This window comes from Equus caballus, chromosome 16, assembly GCF_041296265.1.
Source record: "Equus caballus isolate H_3958 breed thoroughbred chromosome 16, TB-T2T, whole genome shotgun sequence".
In the NCBI taxonomy this organism is placed as follows: domain Eukaryota; kingdom Metazoa; phylum Chordata; class Mammalia; order Perissodactyla; family Equidae; genus Equus; species Equus caballus.
Genome location: NC_091699.1, coordinates 42,511,400 through 42,528,031, shown reverse-complemented (window position 1 = coordinate 42,528,031; position 16,632 = coordinate 42,511,400). Strand labels below are relative to the sequence as shown.

Here is a 16,632-nt window from a genome sequence, read left to right as displayed (position 1 = left end):
ACCCGAGGCCACCCCGACACCACGGGGGTGGCAACACTTTGATTCTTATAGATAAGAACAGCTGTACTTACAGGGTTTACAGGCCAGGTTGTCCGGCTGTAACAACAGATCGCAGGCTATTAAGAAAGATGTATATTTTTAGTTTTAGGACAGTTTGACATTTTCCTCATTCAATAATTCAATAAAACATAAATACAGCACTGGGTGCTGTTGGGAAGAGTATAAAATACATCAATTCAACAACGATTTTCAGTACAGCACAGTTGTATCTTATGAAAATTTATACTGTACAATATAAAAACACTCATGCAGTCCACTTTATGCCAAATAAATGGAAACAGTGTAAAGTCAGATTTTAAAAGCTTGTCAAGTCTCAAGGCCGGTGGCCAAGGGCAGCAGGACTGTGTTCATGCTACTAGTGCCACATGGGGCCTCTGTTTCAACTGTAAACAGAAATAATGCCAGCCCCTGCCCCACTGTACAGGCGTTTAGGCAAAAGAGAACTTGGGAGTGATCCTGCTAACTGTCTTGGGTTATTTTAACCTTCACTAGTAGCATTCTAATTTAAAATCCTTTTGATGGAGTCTGAAAATGACATCCAGGCATCTACTAAGTAGTAGTACCAGAGCTGAAAACCAGGCACCAAAGCCAGTGGCTTTGAAACGGGATTTAAATGCTGTAACACAGTAAGAGAGACCAAACGGCTAGTCCAATATGCCCTGTTGCTAACCCAGGGAGAACCCTCTGGAAAATGTCCACACGATGCCAAGAAAATCAAAGGCAGCACCAGGGGCACAGTGCACTGCAACAGTGATACACACTCTCCTGTCTCCACCTCACCTCCAGACAGACACACTGATTCCGATGGGAAACATTAATCTTAAATTATGCTAGTTTTGATTTAGGCAAGCTTTTCATAAACACATTCTTTGACTCCTGTATCTAGTTGTTATGTGCAGGCATCAAGAGATGTGGTAAAATGCATACGGTCTTTGCCCTATGGCATCTTATTTTAATTAAGAAAATGAGACTAATCGTTACATAATAATCTTGCTGCATAGAAAACTACAGTTTTTTTTTAAAAAAGAAAGAAATACAAAAAGAAAACAACCAGAGTAAGAATTCTGCAAAGGGAAACATTAATGCCGGCTGGAGTTGAGAAGGAAAATATCACAGAGGATGAGGATGGCAACCAGACCACACAGGAGGGATGTGGGAATGGACTGACGGCTGCCCATCCACGGCGTGCAATGCCAGCCAGAAAGACTGACCAGGGAGGCAGGAGGGAACTGCTGCGGGTTTCAGGGTTCCTGGGCACCAAATCTGAAAGCAGAGTTTCAGGCTGATGAAGGACAAACTACACCGTGAGCAGAAAAGATGGAAAAGGAAAGCCAGCACGGTTGGTGGTTTGAGAGTGTGGATGCCAGAGTCGGACTTCTGTGGTTCAAATCCTAGCTCCCAGCCAGCCCTTTAACCTCTCTGTGTGTGATTCCACGTCTAATAAGCAGGGATGGTAAGATTAGATTCTTTACAGGGTTGTTACGGGGGTAAACTGAGTTAATATTTAGAAAGCATTTAGAACAGGGCCTGGCACACAAATGTTAAATAAGTAAGTACGCTTTCTAGAAAGAGGGGATCTCAGGGGATACTGCCTAATTTTCTTAATTGAATCCTGAAAATGACAGGCTCACTCAGAGAGGCCACCCACTGATGACAGGTCAAAGATGGAATCATTTCATGCTCCACACTTCACCTTTTTTAGTCCTGGATTTTGTGAGTTTTTTTTTTTTTTAATCAAATGGTTTTAATACATGGCTGTCTTACAGCACCTTTAAAAACAAAACAAAATTAATCATCACGTCTACTCTAGAACAAGCCTGGAATGAGGGCTCTGGTTAGATGAATACCACCGAGGCCAAACCATCATTCTAATGTTGCTTTTCTCCTCACCACGCTGGTTTCCTACCAGTATTTGGTGTGCTCTTGAGCACATCTCTGCCAAAAGTCATTAAAAGCAGAAGTCTCCTCAGGGGAACCAGGGAAGAAAGACCATACTCACCGCGGGTTCTGAAGAAGAAAGGGTGATAATTGCTCTCGTTTTTAATGGAAGGAAAAGGGACAATCTTTACAAAGTAATCCGTTTCAAATTTCATATTCAGGAAAGGCTGAGATTCCATTCCCTAAAAGGGAACAAAAACACACGTGACGTCATGGAGAAATTACCCAGCCCTCCACCAACATGCGAGAGCTCCAGTGCTCCCTGACGGTAGCCCAGACGCAGTCCCAGAGCTTCAGCCACCCAGACATAGTTCCAGAGCTGAAGGACATGTCCCAGGGGAGGAGGAAGTCAAGTCTATTTTCTGGACCAAGTTTACGTTTGGATCCCTAACTGAAAATGAAGATCGACCACGTTGTCTGTTCTTTGGCAAGGAAGCCATGGCTTGTTAACACTGAACCTCAGAGGTGGTGGGCCAAGCCCACATACATTCTTGAGAGCACAAAACCACCTTCCAGGACGTGTAACCTGAGAGGTGTGTTTACCAGCAAGAGGTGCTGGAGAGTTTCTCAGGGAGCGTGGAGCAGGCTCGTGGTGTTGCCGAGCCATTCTCGCCCACCTTGGCAGGCAGGGTGGACCCCATAGCCCCTCCTTCTCCAGTTTCACAGGCTTTCAATAGACCATTCAGACCCCCGGAACAATGGCGTGTCTTCAGGAGCACATTCCCGTGTGTGACTTACAGTTCTTTTGAAGCTACTGTTGAGCTGCTTTGGGTCCTTTAGAATTAGCTGTTGGCACTGTCTGCCCTCCGACTTTAGCTCCTCCAGTATTACCCGAAATCCTTTTAGGAATTCGATGCCTAAGCAAAGCAGAATGCTTTTATTAAAAGCGGACCTAATTACTTTTGATCACACTTTCCTTCCTCCAAGATTACTGCCCTCTCCACCTACACAACAGAGTTAAAGGAATTCTTACTCTGGCCAGAATATCTGAGTTTACTGAAAGGAAAAATGCGTATCCTGCTTTCCTCTGGTACAGGCCAGGAGATTTTCGCTGTCCCACCATTACTAATTAATTAATCTCTAATCTAGCCACCCATTTCACAAATGCCCATTGCCTCTGTGGCATTAGGGTTCAAATAGTTAGATTCAAGCCACAATTGATCATAAATGTCTGCTGTGGAATATATAATTTCTAGATCATTAAACAGAGTGTATTCAGCTGATGATAATTCCCAATGCTGACTAGAGACTCCCCCCAAACCATGTTTCCACTTGAAGTTTTGGTCCTATATTTGCTGACATGTTTCACTGAGCAAAGTACAAAATTCCCAACAAAGTATGCGTCTACACCCAAGGGGTTCCTAGGCTTGGGATTAAATAGCTTAGGAGAATGCCTATGTGATTCACAAAGCAGTTCTTGCTCTAATCACGCCTGAAAGGCAGACACCTAAGAGCTGCCCAGTGTGGGCTCTTCATACAGCACTCGGAGGCCCCGAGATGCCCACAGAGCTGCTGAAAGGCGCCAGCCCAGCCTCCTGCCACCTGAGCTTCCCCCGCTGCACGTCCGACTAGATGCTTTCAAAAGGATTAAGCTCTGATGGCCACAAGAGCCAGTACCCAGGCTCTGTATCCCATGGAGACCGGAGTGGTCCAACTGCAGCTGGAGATCCCCAAAGCTGACCTCCACTGGGGTGATATCGATTTCGCATTCTTTCTGAACACTAGACAAGGAGACATTTTCAACCCTTCCCCTCCCAGGGCAAAAGTAATTACACGGGATGCAATTAACCAGGTGGGAAAATTATTGATGGCAAAGGCCAGGGAAATCTTTTTCTCTTTCGAATAGGTTCTCCAATCCTGTAATTATTGGATGAAGAACACATATTTTATGGTGGGTAGGGCAAAAGAGCTACAATTAGAGCTTAGCGTGTTAGGGGCCAGAGTACCGAACGTGCAGGCACTGACTCTGCCATGCTGTATTTCAAGTACAAAGCTTCCTGTGGGGATAAGAGCCAGCTGACCCACAGCCCGAGATTCAAACATGCTGACAAGATGCAAGGTCTGTGACCAGCAACTATTTAGTAGATCTCAGAGGAACCTGTCTTTTGAGATTTAAAAAAAAAAAAGAGTTTTGAACAAATCCTTATTATTTATATTAAGATTTAATTCATGCAATGTTCCCAGAACTACTGTTTAACAAAAGCCAGGTGATTAATATGATTCAAGACCATACATCTCACAATTACATAAAAACTCATCAGCTAGAGTGTGAGTATGTGGTTCTAGTTCTTATTTCCAAAACCTGCCTGAAAACCACTACACCAAGTCTGGGGTTGGAGGTGGAGGCAGGAAATGTAACTCTTATATCATAATGACACCTATATCTCAATACTACTAACACCTTGTCGTTATACAATGTTTAGTAATTTTATAGGGCAGCTTCCCACAAAGGAACTTATTTACTCCTTTCCATATTTAACTCATTAAATCCTCCTAACATCTACAGCAGGAATGAAATATCCCCATTTAACAGATGAGGAGACTGAGGTATAAAGACACTAAAAGACTTGCCCATGGTCACACTGGAATTAAATGGCAGAGGCGGGATTCAAAGCCATAGTGCTCTTAACCCATATGCTTTTCTGTCTCCCAAGGAGTTTCCTTGATAGAACCTGACAGAAACTGAGAACCTGTCCAGCCATCCCCACCCACAGATCATCATGCAGGACAAGCACAACCTTCTGCCCTCACTGTCCCACACGTTAGTTCTCTTACCACCAGCTCACATCTACTTTCATTCTAAAGAGGGAGGCTGCAATTTGTCAGGCCAATCCCTTAACCACTGAGCCTTATGTGGAATGACCACTTCCCTTTTATCCACAGAATGTTTTTATCTTTAAATGTTAAGATAGTGTTATTTTTGGAAAGCCCATTGGCTTCAGCCCCAGAGTATTTACATGGGTGAGTGAGTGAGGCTCGTGGGTCTGATGCATCCCCCGTCTCTCTGCGCTCGCTTCTCCTGCAATCTGATTCTCCTGAGATGTAACCATTCAGATCGAGAAATTCAGACTTCACTTTACTTTTCTCTGGGCCAGATTTTTAAAAATTCTAAGACAAAGGAGCCAGCCTGAGGACCAGGTTCTGATGATGGTAACAACAGCCCCTGTCTTTTAAGAGCTCATTCTAGAAATGTACCATGCGTGTCTCTAATTCTTACAACAAATCAAGAGGCATTGTTTTGGCATTTGGGAACCAAGATACTGTACTTTATAGATGGGGAAGCTGGGGCTCAGCGAGGTTTAAATGCCTGTTGTGAAAGATAGATTCTGGGTTCAAACCCAGGGCCAATCTGAACAAATGGCTCTCCCCAGGTCCCACACTCAACTACCTGACCCTCTCCTGTGTACCAGCAATTCATTAAAGAGGACAAGCAGTTTCAGCCCAAACCTGAATCTGGCCAAATGTGGGTTTGCTTTTTTCTGTTTCTCTGTTTTAGTTTGGTTTTTTCAGCCCACACAGTTTAAATAAAAATTCAATTAGTTGCCAACATTTTAAAATTATCGATTTCATGGTTTCTCGTGAAAACTGGAATTTTCCTGAAAACCCACAAAATGTGCCAATGGAGGGCCTGCAAATCTCTATGTGGCCACAAAGAGCTCTAATGCTGGATGCTGAAGCCATTACACCCTTGGATGGGTCACCTGTCCCCACGCTACTGCTGAGACACAGAGGCTAAGGCCTCAGTGCCATTTATCACTCACAGACTATCATTTTTCAAACCCGCATCTCTCTCAGTCACAGCCAAGGGAACAAAAGACGAGCCATGGGACACAGCATCAAGCTGTGCGCATGCCCAGCAAGTGCATGCAACAAAGTAGGGAGTGCGTCTGTGCCCAAGCCAAGCTGAGCTACACTCACATCAAGACCTGGCCCCTGGAGGCCGTCACGTTTGGGACCTTGGCACGGGGCACTGCCTACCCAGACCACCCCGGTGGACTCCATTTTGACCACTTACCAAGGGCCCCTGGGGACCAAAGAATGGTAACCGCCACTCGGTCGTGGCAAGCGTACTGACTGATGGTGATGTTCTGGGCATCGGCAACCACGTGCTTCCCCACTAGATTCAAGTAAGCGGTGCAGTCTAGAGAGTTGGGAGAATAAGAACAGTTACATTTAAAATTCGGTTTTTATTTCCAAGTTTATCTTCTCAATTACACCGAGCACATCTGGAGGTGGCCAAATCCATTCTATATAAAGACATGTGCCTCAAAAGGCCAAATAGGACATCAAAGGTTGATGTTTGGAAAACCATTAAGACACTGCAGTGGAATTTATTTATAGCATCACCACCACCACCCACTCCTTGAGTGAAATTCCAGGATGGTTTTGGGAAGATCATATGCGGTCTGGCGTTTGTGTGTATATCTGGCATTAACTTTTTTACTATCACATTTTACCTAAATCAATAATTATTTATGTTAATTCAATCAGTTTTCGGCATTAGAAAGTGATCTGAAACAAAGCAATGGCTAAATAATCTGGAGTCTCTTTGTTTTTAAAAGAAACCTAGAGGGCAAGGTGACCAGGGAGAAGGAACTAACACAGGGATGTGAACTCACAGGAGAGTGACTGACAGCAAGACTGTAGGACAATCCACTTGGTATCTGCAAAGCTACTAACTGACTCAGTGATAAGCAAAGAACCTCGATGTTAACTAGCACTGTCAAAGGTAAAACTGTTGTTCCCAAACACCAGGTGTCATCAAAGACACCCACAACATCCACCAAATCCAAAAAGTCCCACATTGCTCAAAAAATGAAAACCACCGATTCTTTGATTTTGTCTGAGGGCATTACTCACTGCCACCTGTCAATGCAGCCACAACTATATGAGCACCTGTGCCACCTGGCATTGCTAACACACCTTCAAAGTCTGCAAGATCCTAAAAGGCTGCCAGAAGCTTCCAGCCAGACTTGGGCTGGGACTTCAGAGAATGGCCGCAGGCTGTTCTGGCCACTCGTGCAGGGAGAACGCCAGCCATCCTTGGCAGAGACCAACTCATAATTCTTATACTGGTTCATCTCTATTTCTTCCTCGATGATTAAATGTGAAAACTCTCTTGAGTATCTGCTGCAAAAGGTCCTGAGTTCCATCAAATGCCCAGACCCGCCCACTACCCCTTTGAAGTGAGGTGAAGTCTTCAGGGGCATTTTCTAAAAAGCTCAGTGAGTCTGCTGCATTTTTTTCCCCTGTAAACTGTACCACATGACTAAAAGCGTTCATTAGATATTTGAAAATCACAAAAGAATATAAGAAAAATGCAAAAGTCATTCTTAATCTCCTCCCACACAGAAGGAGCATCTAATGGATACCCTCCCAAGCCTCTTAATGTGCACATAATATTCCTCTTTTTAAAATTTCTTATTAAAGTATAATACACACGCACTGACGTGCAACCTCCCTTTAAAACTCCATCCTCCTCGCTGCTTTGCATCCTGCTTTCTTACTTCACCACATTAGGCATAGTCCCTTCTGTAAACTCCATCTGCTTCAAAAACAGCCACCTCTACATGTCAATATTACTTCTTTTGAAAAGATGTTAATAGTTAATAAAACGGAATTCTACTTCTGAAGAAAGTCACTCTCAAGGCATTCAACATACGTTCTCTGAGTGCAGAAGAGACTTTTAGAACAGGAAAATAATTTTTTTAAACATCTGGTTTAACACCCACATTGAACAAATGAGGAAACTGCAGCTAGAGGGAGCCTCTGGGTGGCTGAGAATGCCACCGCTGACCAGCCCAGAGTTGGGACAGAGAGCAGCCTCAAGCGGCTCACGCAGGGCTCCTGCCATTCTGTCCTCGGCACAGAGTTTATTACTAAAATAAGTTCTGAATCAGAGGTATTCAATCTGCAAAAGCCTGGCTGAAACCAGCTTCCCAATATAAAAACGACAAGATCCCCTCATACTTGTGAAGTTCAAACATTTTCATTTATTGAGGTCGCTAATGAAATAGAGCAACCTTTGACTTCAACAGCTTTAGGAAGAGAGGCATGAACAAGGGCATATCATGCTTTTTCTCTTTGTTCATTCCTAATGCCAAAATTAGCACTCTGTGGGTTTCTGTAAACACAATTATGCAAATATAAAGTCTAAGAATTGAGAAAACGTATTACAACCTACTCAGGCATTACCCCTTCAGAGCCTGAAGAAGAAGTGAGAAATGCAACGTGAAAGGAAGCAAGCAGATCTGTGAAATCTGGTTTTAACTTAATGGCAAGACATTTTCTTTCTTTGTAAAAATAAGGTTCTGTAGTTTAATACTGGTGGTGAAAACTTGGTAATTGATTCTTAGCTATTTCAAACAGAACTAGTAACCAGTTAACTGAGCAATAACAGGAACTTCCTTGTGGAAGAGAGAAATACCATTTTCAGTGGACAACAATGAATAAGTTTTTTACATAGCCTGGATCCAATTATTAGAAACTCTAATGTTTTGGATTCTGATTACGAAAAAATTATGCCCAAATGACATTTTGCCAAAATGCAATCGAGCTTCAGATGTCTCAGGAGTCAATTTGAATTGTGAATTAAATTCTAATTAAATACTGAAGAATTATAAAGAAAATAACGACTTAGAGACAGGCATTGGCACGTGAGCCAAATATCTAGTCTCATGAAGAAAACAGTAAGATACTTTTAAGTTTTACAGGTATAGATCCTCTTTCACAAAATCCCATATTAAATTACAGATGCAAATACTTGTTTGTAGCTGACCGGAAAATTCTGAACTCTCGAATGTAATACAAGATCTGCCAGGACCAAGAACATATATTGGAAATTAACTTTCTAACTCAAAGAAAGGTCCCTTACACATGTCTTTACTTAGCTGAATTAAGTATCATGGACTCGCAAATCTTTCAATAGCATCACAGCATTTACCCAGAAGGTGCCCACGCCACGAACGTCTGAGCTTCGGGTGCAAGTCCTTGTCGGTTAACTTGAAGGACCCACATCAGCAACGGTGGGTGTGAATCTGACACACATATTTGTATCTTAAAACTGTTAGATTGTGTACACAACCTCAAAAACCTTGCTTTAGCAGGGATCATTCCAGAGGCCTCAATGTGACCCACACGCCTTACTCACACAGACTCATAACCCTCTCCACGACATGCATCGAATGTCAGGAGTCACTAAATATGAGTCAAGCTCCTTCCTGTCAACAGTTTTACTTATAAATTATGGCTTATAAGGCTAACATGTTCACAATTCTTTGTAATTACCTTCTTAGGCATGAAAGCAGATGCTGAGAGGGGGTTCCTCATGCTTAATCAGAAAAAGTACCCCCACCCTGCCCTTAGAAAACAGTTCAGCCAGAAAACACACAGCCTTCAGAGAAAGGGCCAAAAAGGTGGTTGTATTCCAGCTCTAGCTGGAATGACTTCTAATATTAATAGATATCAACTACTGAGCACACACCACAGGCCAGCTACCAAGTTGGGCAGTTATAAGCATTATCTTATTTAACCCTCAAAATGATGCTGAGGAAGAAACTAATCTTTATTTTATATGATAAGTAAACTGAAGCTTGGAGAAGTCAAGTCAGTTGCCACCATTCACAGCTGATAGGTGGGGAACCAGGGTTGAAACCCAGGCCTAAGTCAGAGATGGCCAACTGGAGACCTCTGGGCCAATCTGGGATACAGATTCACTTGGCCCAGTCTGCATTTGTGTACATTTTAAAACAAATGCCAATATTAAAAAACGTTCATACCAAAAAATGCAAATTTCCCACTCTCCTTGGAAATCACATCTGGCTACATTCAGGGGGAATTCATCAAGGCCACAACAAGCTGGAACGGAGGAGCCAGCGCTCCTTCCAGACCGGACATAGGCTACCCAGTTTGCACAGCCCCAACCATTCCCTAGCATTCTGCACTTGGGCAGCTTCACTCATCTGTCCCCTGCTGGGCCCTACACGCATCTATCTGTGTTTGTCCTTAAGGACATGGCTATGTCCTGAGGAAATCAGGGTAGGTCTTCATATACAACTTCTCTGAACACTGTGCAGGACTCTTGACCCATCCAAGCTCCCAAATGCTTGAGTGGCTTAATTGAGACTGAGAAGCTTTAGCTCTGTTGACAAACCTGAGCAGGTTCAGAAAATTCCTCAACCCCAGGACCTACAGTGCCCTTGATTAAGCATGACTGTGCAAGCTTTAGATCCCTGAAAAGGCTCCATTCTTCAGCAGTCAAGTCAGTTACTTACTGTCATATCTAAAGGTGATGTTGTGCAGCCCGCTGCTCCTGCTGGCCGGCCCCACTCCCTGTGAGAAAACAAGAGAACATGATGAGAAGTGAAGCCAATTTGCTTTTTCAGCACAGATTCCCAAGGAGTCAAAATGCACACATGACTGCAGAGCCCCAGGGTCATGCCAGTCGCTGAGCAACACCCATGCTCTTTCTACCAGCTCCCTGCTCACCCCCCGCCCCCTGTGCCCCTCCAGCTGCCAACTCCCTCCAGCCTAGGAGATCCCTAACTGCCAGGCCACGGGGATCAGGAGCACTCACTTCCTCTAAGACAATAGGAGCAGGCTGTTCCTTGTTTGGGGGTTAAATAATAATTCATTAACAGTAAAATTGGGAGAGGGACCATGAGCTGCCAGCTGGAGCCCTTCCAGTTGGATCCGCTTTGAGCACTGATTGGTTATAAAATTCGCCTACCAGACACTCTCGTCCAAAAGCTCTATTAAGCCACAACAGATAGGCAATTCCTCAAGTCTAAGGAAACAGGTTTCTCATTCCAAGACTGGGAATGAGTGTGGGAATAAGCTGTTACTTTTAATGAGAAAATTCTTCCCTGCATCCATACCTATGCTTGGAATATATAGGGTGGGTCATAAAAGAAAAAGAAAAAAGACTTTAAAAGGTCTAACTCTAACTCTTGGTGATATGGCTGTTAGCCAGCTGCACTCTTAATAGCAGGGATAACAACACTCCGCCAGACTTCCCACTTTAATTACAGCATCCACAGAGGGAGCCCTGGAACCCTCCCGTCGGCCTCGCCTGCTCCTAACCCACCACTTACCCATCATGGGAAAGAGCAGCTATAGATCTACCGACTCCAGTTTAACTGTTTCTGTAATAATCTGCAAATGTGCCATTCAGCATTAATTGCAGAATTCTCCAGAATATGTTAATTCTAAAATGCTAAATGATGGGAAAATATTCTAACCACACAGCTAAAGTTTCCACTCAACAAGGGGTATGTTGGGGAAAACCACATGGTGGCGGCCTGGTATTTAATGGGCAAATGTTACACTGAGACAGAATGCGCAGAACACTTCTGATGGAGCCCAGGGTCTCAGACCACAGCCCCAGCACATCCATATGCTACAGGCATGTTCACGCTGCTTATCCTGAAGCCAGGCACGCCCACTGAAACTGTATCCCTCAGCTCAGATAAACATGGATTTTGGGAAAGCACAGCTGTGCAGAAAGGGATGGGGACAGACACAGACACACACAGACACACACACACACACACACACACCCCATTCTAACTAAAGTGAGGAATAAGCAGTAACAGAAAATCTAAATCAACATGGCGTACCAGCCCATGATCTACTGGGGCTCCCCTTCTTCCTGGTGCACCTTCCTTCTCAAGCTTTCCTTCTTCCATGCTCCCTTCCCCACATACACGAGATTCCAGAATTCCTCACCTGAACTGAATCCCTTTGGAAAGGGTTGTGACCTTACTAAAATCCTAAACACCTCCACAACTTCTTAGGGACAAGGCCACAGTCTGTGCAACAGAGGATGTCAAACTTCCAGATGGCCAGAACCAGAGCAATACGACCAAACAGGAGACCAAGCAGGAGACAATGCAATCCTCCCCCAACCCTTCAGTAATGCCCAAGACACCCAAGCCACACCCTTCTCAACCCCTACAAACCCCCTGGACATAAATTCATTCACCATCTATTATAAGCCAAACATTATGCTAGCTATGGAGGGTGCACAAAACAGACTGTCCCTGTCCTCAGGAGCAAAGAAGCTCATTCTTTCAAAGAAGAGTAACTGGGTACATGGATCACACGCAGGGCACAGACAAATCTCAAATCACCTCCTGGCCCTCCCAGAACTCTCAGTGTAGATGGCATACAAGGTATATGTAGCTGGGGTGAAAGAGCCAGCCATAAATAAGCACAGGGTATATGAAGTGAAGTGCCACAGGCATCACCCCAGTAAGGCTGAACCAAGGGTCAGGATGACATGTGCCAGAAGCTTAAAAGAGGGAAGGATAACTGGGCTGGAGTGGAGAGGAAAAGGGAGCGTCATGATAGGGAAACAAAAATGCAATCTGGGGGCCAAGGTAAGTGCCTTAATCCTTCCATCCTCCAGCTAGTGACCAAGCGCAAACCACTTCACTCCACAGGGTCCGAGTCTCCTCAACTGCTTCAAAAGATAATTTGCACAACTTTCCTCTGGGACGGCGGTTTGAGGAGGACCACATGAAGCCATGGAGAGCAAGCATTTTTCAAAAAGGAAATGCATTCCATTTAACAGCAAGCTCCGAGGCACATGGACTCTGGTGACCCGTCACCTTACCAGTAGGACTTTGTTGGCATTTCATTTTGTTCTTGTTCTCCCTATGTTTCTATCGCACCATGTTTTTAACAGGTATTTATTGGGCACTTGCAATGAGCAATGCACTGTGGAAAGGAGCCCAAGACAGTGAGATGTGCTATATTATACAAACAACCCAAATCCGGGGCTGGCCCAGTGGCACAGCGGTTACATGCACACGTTCCGCTTCTCGGCGGCCCAGGGTTCGCCGGTTCGGATCCCGGAGGTGGACATGGCACTGCTTGGTAAGCCATGCTGTGGTAGGCATCCCACATATAAAGTAGAGGAAGATGGGCACAGATGTTAGCTCAGGGCCAGTCTTCCTCAGCGAAAAGAGGAAGATTAGCAGCAGTTAGTTCAGAGCTAATCTTCCTCAAAAAAAAAAAAAAAGAACCCAAATCCCTCTAAGTAAGGTCTCTATGATGTATGTGGAGCTGTTCCTAGGTGGGGGGGCCCAGTGATCTGGCCTCAAAGGACAGGGAGGCTTGCATGTGGCATCCATTCAGTACCCACTGAACATTCCACTTTGGCCTAAGCCCTACAGGGCTTAGCACTCGGCCAGGAGCTAGATCCGGGTCCTGACCTCAAGGGACCTTGGCCAACCAGGTAACCTCCTAATGTGCAAATCTGCCCTCACTCCTCTGCACCAAGCCCACTACTGGCTCCCTGTCCCTGCTAGACCATTCCTGACACAGCACCCCTGCCTACCTCCTCAGCCACTCCCCTTCCCACCTTCCAAACCCTGCCAGACACCACACTACAGTTCAGCACATGTTCTCGAGCACTTCATGGTCCCAGAATGCCCTTCCCATCAGCACATCCTGTGCTCCCCGTGGGCTTCCTGCCTTAGTCTAGCCCCATCACACTGTGTTCCTGCCACACCAGTCTGCCAGCACACTCACCTGATGGGGGAGTAATCCGTCCCCACAATTTGACTGGCATGGCACTTCTGCTGATGTAGACACAAAATGGTAATTCTAATTCCACAGAAAATCAGAGACCAAAAGACCCTGTGACCATCCAAACTGGTCGTGGAGCTCAGACGCACGAGACACCATTCCAGGTACCAGCTCTTGTGTGTACTGTAAAGACCTTCACTCTTGGAAGTCGCAGAGTGCACAGCTTCTCAGCACACGCACCAGACAGACACTCCCCTGGGCTGTCCTCAGCTTATACCCAAATAACGCTTTAGCTGCTCCAGAGCCCTCAAAAACTGCCTGAGAAATGGTGTGCCCGGGATGGCCCAAAGAGCATGACTGTTTTCTTTATACTTTGTGGTAGACAGAAAAATAACCCCCCCGCAAACATGTCTACAACATAATTCCCAGAACCTAGGAATGTCACCTTACATAGCAAAAAGGTCCATGCAGATGTGATTAAGTTTAAGGATCCTGAGATGGGGAGATTATTCTAGACTATCCAGGTGGGCCCAATGTAATCACAAGGGGCCTTATAACAGGGAGACAGGAAAGGTCAGTCAGAGAAGGAGATATGACAATGGAAGCAGAAGGCAGAGACAGACAGACAGACAGGCAATGATTTAAAGATGCTAAGCTACTGGGTTTGGAGATGGCAGAAGAAGAGGCTAATAAGCCAAGGAATACAGGCAGCCTCTAGATGAAGGAATGGGCCTCCAGAAGCTTGGAGCCAGCCCTGCCAACACCTTGAATTTAGCCCTATAGGACTCATTTTGGAACTCTGACTTCAAGAACTATGAGACAATAAATTTGTACTGTTTGAAGGCACTAAATTTGTGCTAAGTTATTACAGCAGCAATTGAAAGCTAATACACACATATAATTTCAGCTGCAATATGGATGAAATGATCTCGATGTCACGTGCTATCATTCTTCCCCCTCACACCCACAGCAGACTGGTCACTTGTCACCACACCCTCCCCCACCAGCTTCAGGCAGACATGGAACACTGATCCATCAGACATGCTGCCTGAGATTTGGCCATCCTAGATATAGGCTTCTGTGGGCTAGCCTGGGGCTTATCTGGAGTAGAAGAGTGGTTAACAGAACGGGCTTTGGAGTTGCACAGATGCATTCAGATCTCCCACTTTCCAGCTGTGTGACCTTGGGCAAGCTTCTAAGCCTTCCTGAACCTCATTTCCCTGAGCTATATATAAAGTGTTTGAATAAAACTTCCTGGAAAGGATTGGTGTGAGGACCATGTGAGATGTCATACATCAAGTGTTTTGCACAGCATCTGACACATATTGAAATGGTTATTTCACACCCAGAAATGGTTATGTCACTTTCCTGAGAAGATTCCTGCCCTAATAAATAAGGTGAGAGCTGTGCTACAAGGGGATACATGAGGTAGACGGGGGAATGCTCACAGGAAGTAGCGTCTTCGGGGATGATCTGTCTCCAGCATCCAGATTTTGGGGGTATAGTGGGAGAAGAGGCAGGTGGACAGGTCAGGTCAGAACGAGGCGGCAGAAGGCACTAACCACCAGACTAAGGAACGTGTTCTGCTGATGGTCTGGGTGGGAACTGGGCGACCCAGTGACTGCACCTGTGATAAGTACTCAAGTTGGACCAGAAGCAGAGAGACTGAAGGAAAAGCGACAAGGGCAGCTCCCAACCCCCTCAACACTCACCCCACAGTCCTGGGCCTGGCACATCGTCAGCCCTTGATAAATACTAGTTTTCTTTCTGCATGAATGAATGAATGCATGATTAACCCAGGTAATACATACAGAGAACCCAGGAGTACCTAGCTTCATGTGACACGGTGATTTGGGGCTTAGAATCAGGGCCCACACTAAGAGAACACAGACAAGGCAACTTACAAAGCTGGTCAACGGCTCTGGAAGCTGTTCTTCAGGAAACGATTCCAAGCTTTTAGCTACTACACTGTTTGATATTTAATGAGCTGACAATTAAGAATACTTGTTTGTTGCCTGTTACTTAAAAACTATAAATGCCAATGCTGTGGCCTCAGGGTGTCACATTCTCAGTTAATTAACCACTCCCATTTGCTGCACTATGGCCGCTTTTCATTCGTTCCAATGTGAGCTAGCCAGCAGGCCTGGAGCTTGCTACAAGCGCTCCACAGTAAGCTGGGACACAGAGCTAATGGGAGCATAATGGAGAAAACATCTTTTACGCAGGAAGGAGAGGGGAGAAGGATAACCCTCAAGTGCTCTAAAGGAATAAAATTCAAAAGGCAAAAACCCACACCATGCTCCACCCACATGGCAAAGCCGCAAACGCCTGGACACAGAGACTGCCACAGGCGGGATCCCACCCCATGCCGCTAGCATCAGCAGCCAGGGGCCATCAGCGGCCAGTTTCCTGAGGGCCCCTTAGGGACTCTGGGCCATTTGAAGACCTCAACTTCCCAGAGCAAGATTTCCAGTCCAGCTCCCAAATAGCTTAACTACCATTTTGGGAAGATGCATTTTGAAAAAACCTGCTAATTCTGGTGCTCCCTTTTCCAATGGAAGGCAGGCCTGACAGCGAGGTCTAAACAAGACTGTTAGCAGATCAATTAGGGACCTTTCAGAAAGCTGGTAATGTTTTAGCAAACTGAGTTTCCATGAAAATTGAAATAAGAGCATTCATCAGAAAGAACTGAGAGGATGGGTTTTTTAAAGGTACATCAAGTAACTACTTAGAACTAAGGCCAACTCCTACTTTCTATTTTCCATAGCATTTCCTCCATCTTGGGTTTCCAGTGTGTCAATGAGATTAAAAAGACAGCAGACAGCTCTGTGAGGTTTAAAATGCACAACAGGACTGGCATTTTTCCCTATGACCAGTGGACACGGGGAGGGCAAGAGGCAGAACATGGGGTCAATTTACTCCATGCAGATTTGGTTGGTTTCATAAAGAAAGACAGATCCCACTTACTTCAGTTCAAACCTTTAAATCAAAAAAAAAAAAAAAAAAGAGGTCGGCAAAGGCAGAGAAGCCCCAGGTGATGTAAGCCGAGGAGAATGCTGGCAGACCCCAAACACAAGGAAAATAAATCACAAAGCCATCTTG

The 16,632-nt window shown here is 45.1% G+C and overlaps 1 protein-coding gene across 2 annotated transcripts in view; it reads right to left on the bottom strand.

Annotated features, from left to right (window-relative positions):
- The window catches only part of IL17RD (interleukin 17 receptor D), a 64,263-nt gene that overhangs the window by 14,756 nt on the left and 32,875 nt on the right, over positions 1 to 16,632 (bottom strand). For both annotated transcript variants that reach the window (XM_023620232.2, XM_023620233.1), the window contains exons 2-6: positions 10,272 to 10,329; positions 6,014 to 6,139; positions 2,737 to 2,855; positions 2,060 to 2,180; positions 72 to 116 (exon numbers count right to left, since the gene is read on the bottom strand). In XM_023620232.2, the coding sequence (XP_023476000.1) occupies positions 72 to 116; positions 2,060 to 2,180; positions 2,737 to 2,855; positions 6,014 to 6,139; positions 10,272 to 10,329 (469 nt within the window). The remainder of the gene's footprint in view (positions 1 to 71; positions 117 to 2,059; positions 2,181 to 2,736; positions 2,856 to 6,013; positions 6,140 to 10,271; positions 10,330 to 16,632) is intronic.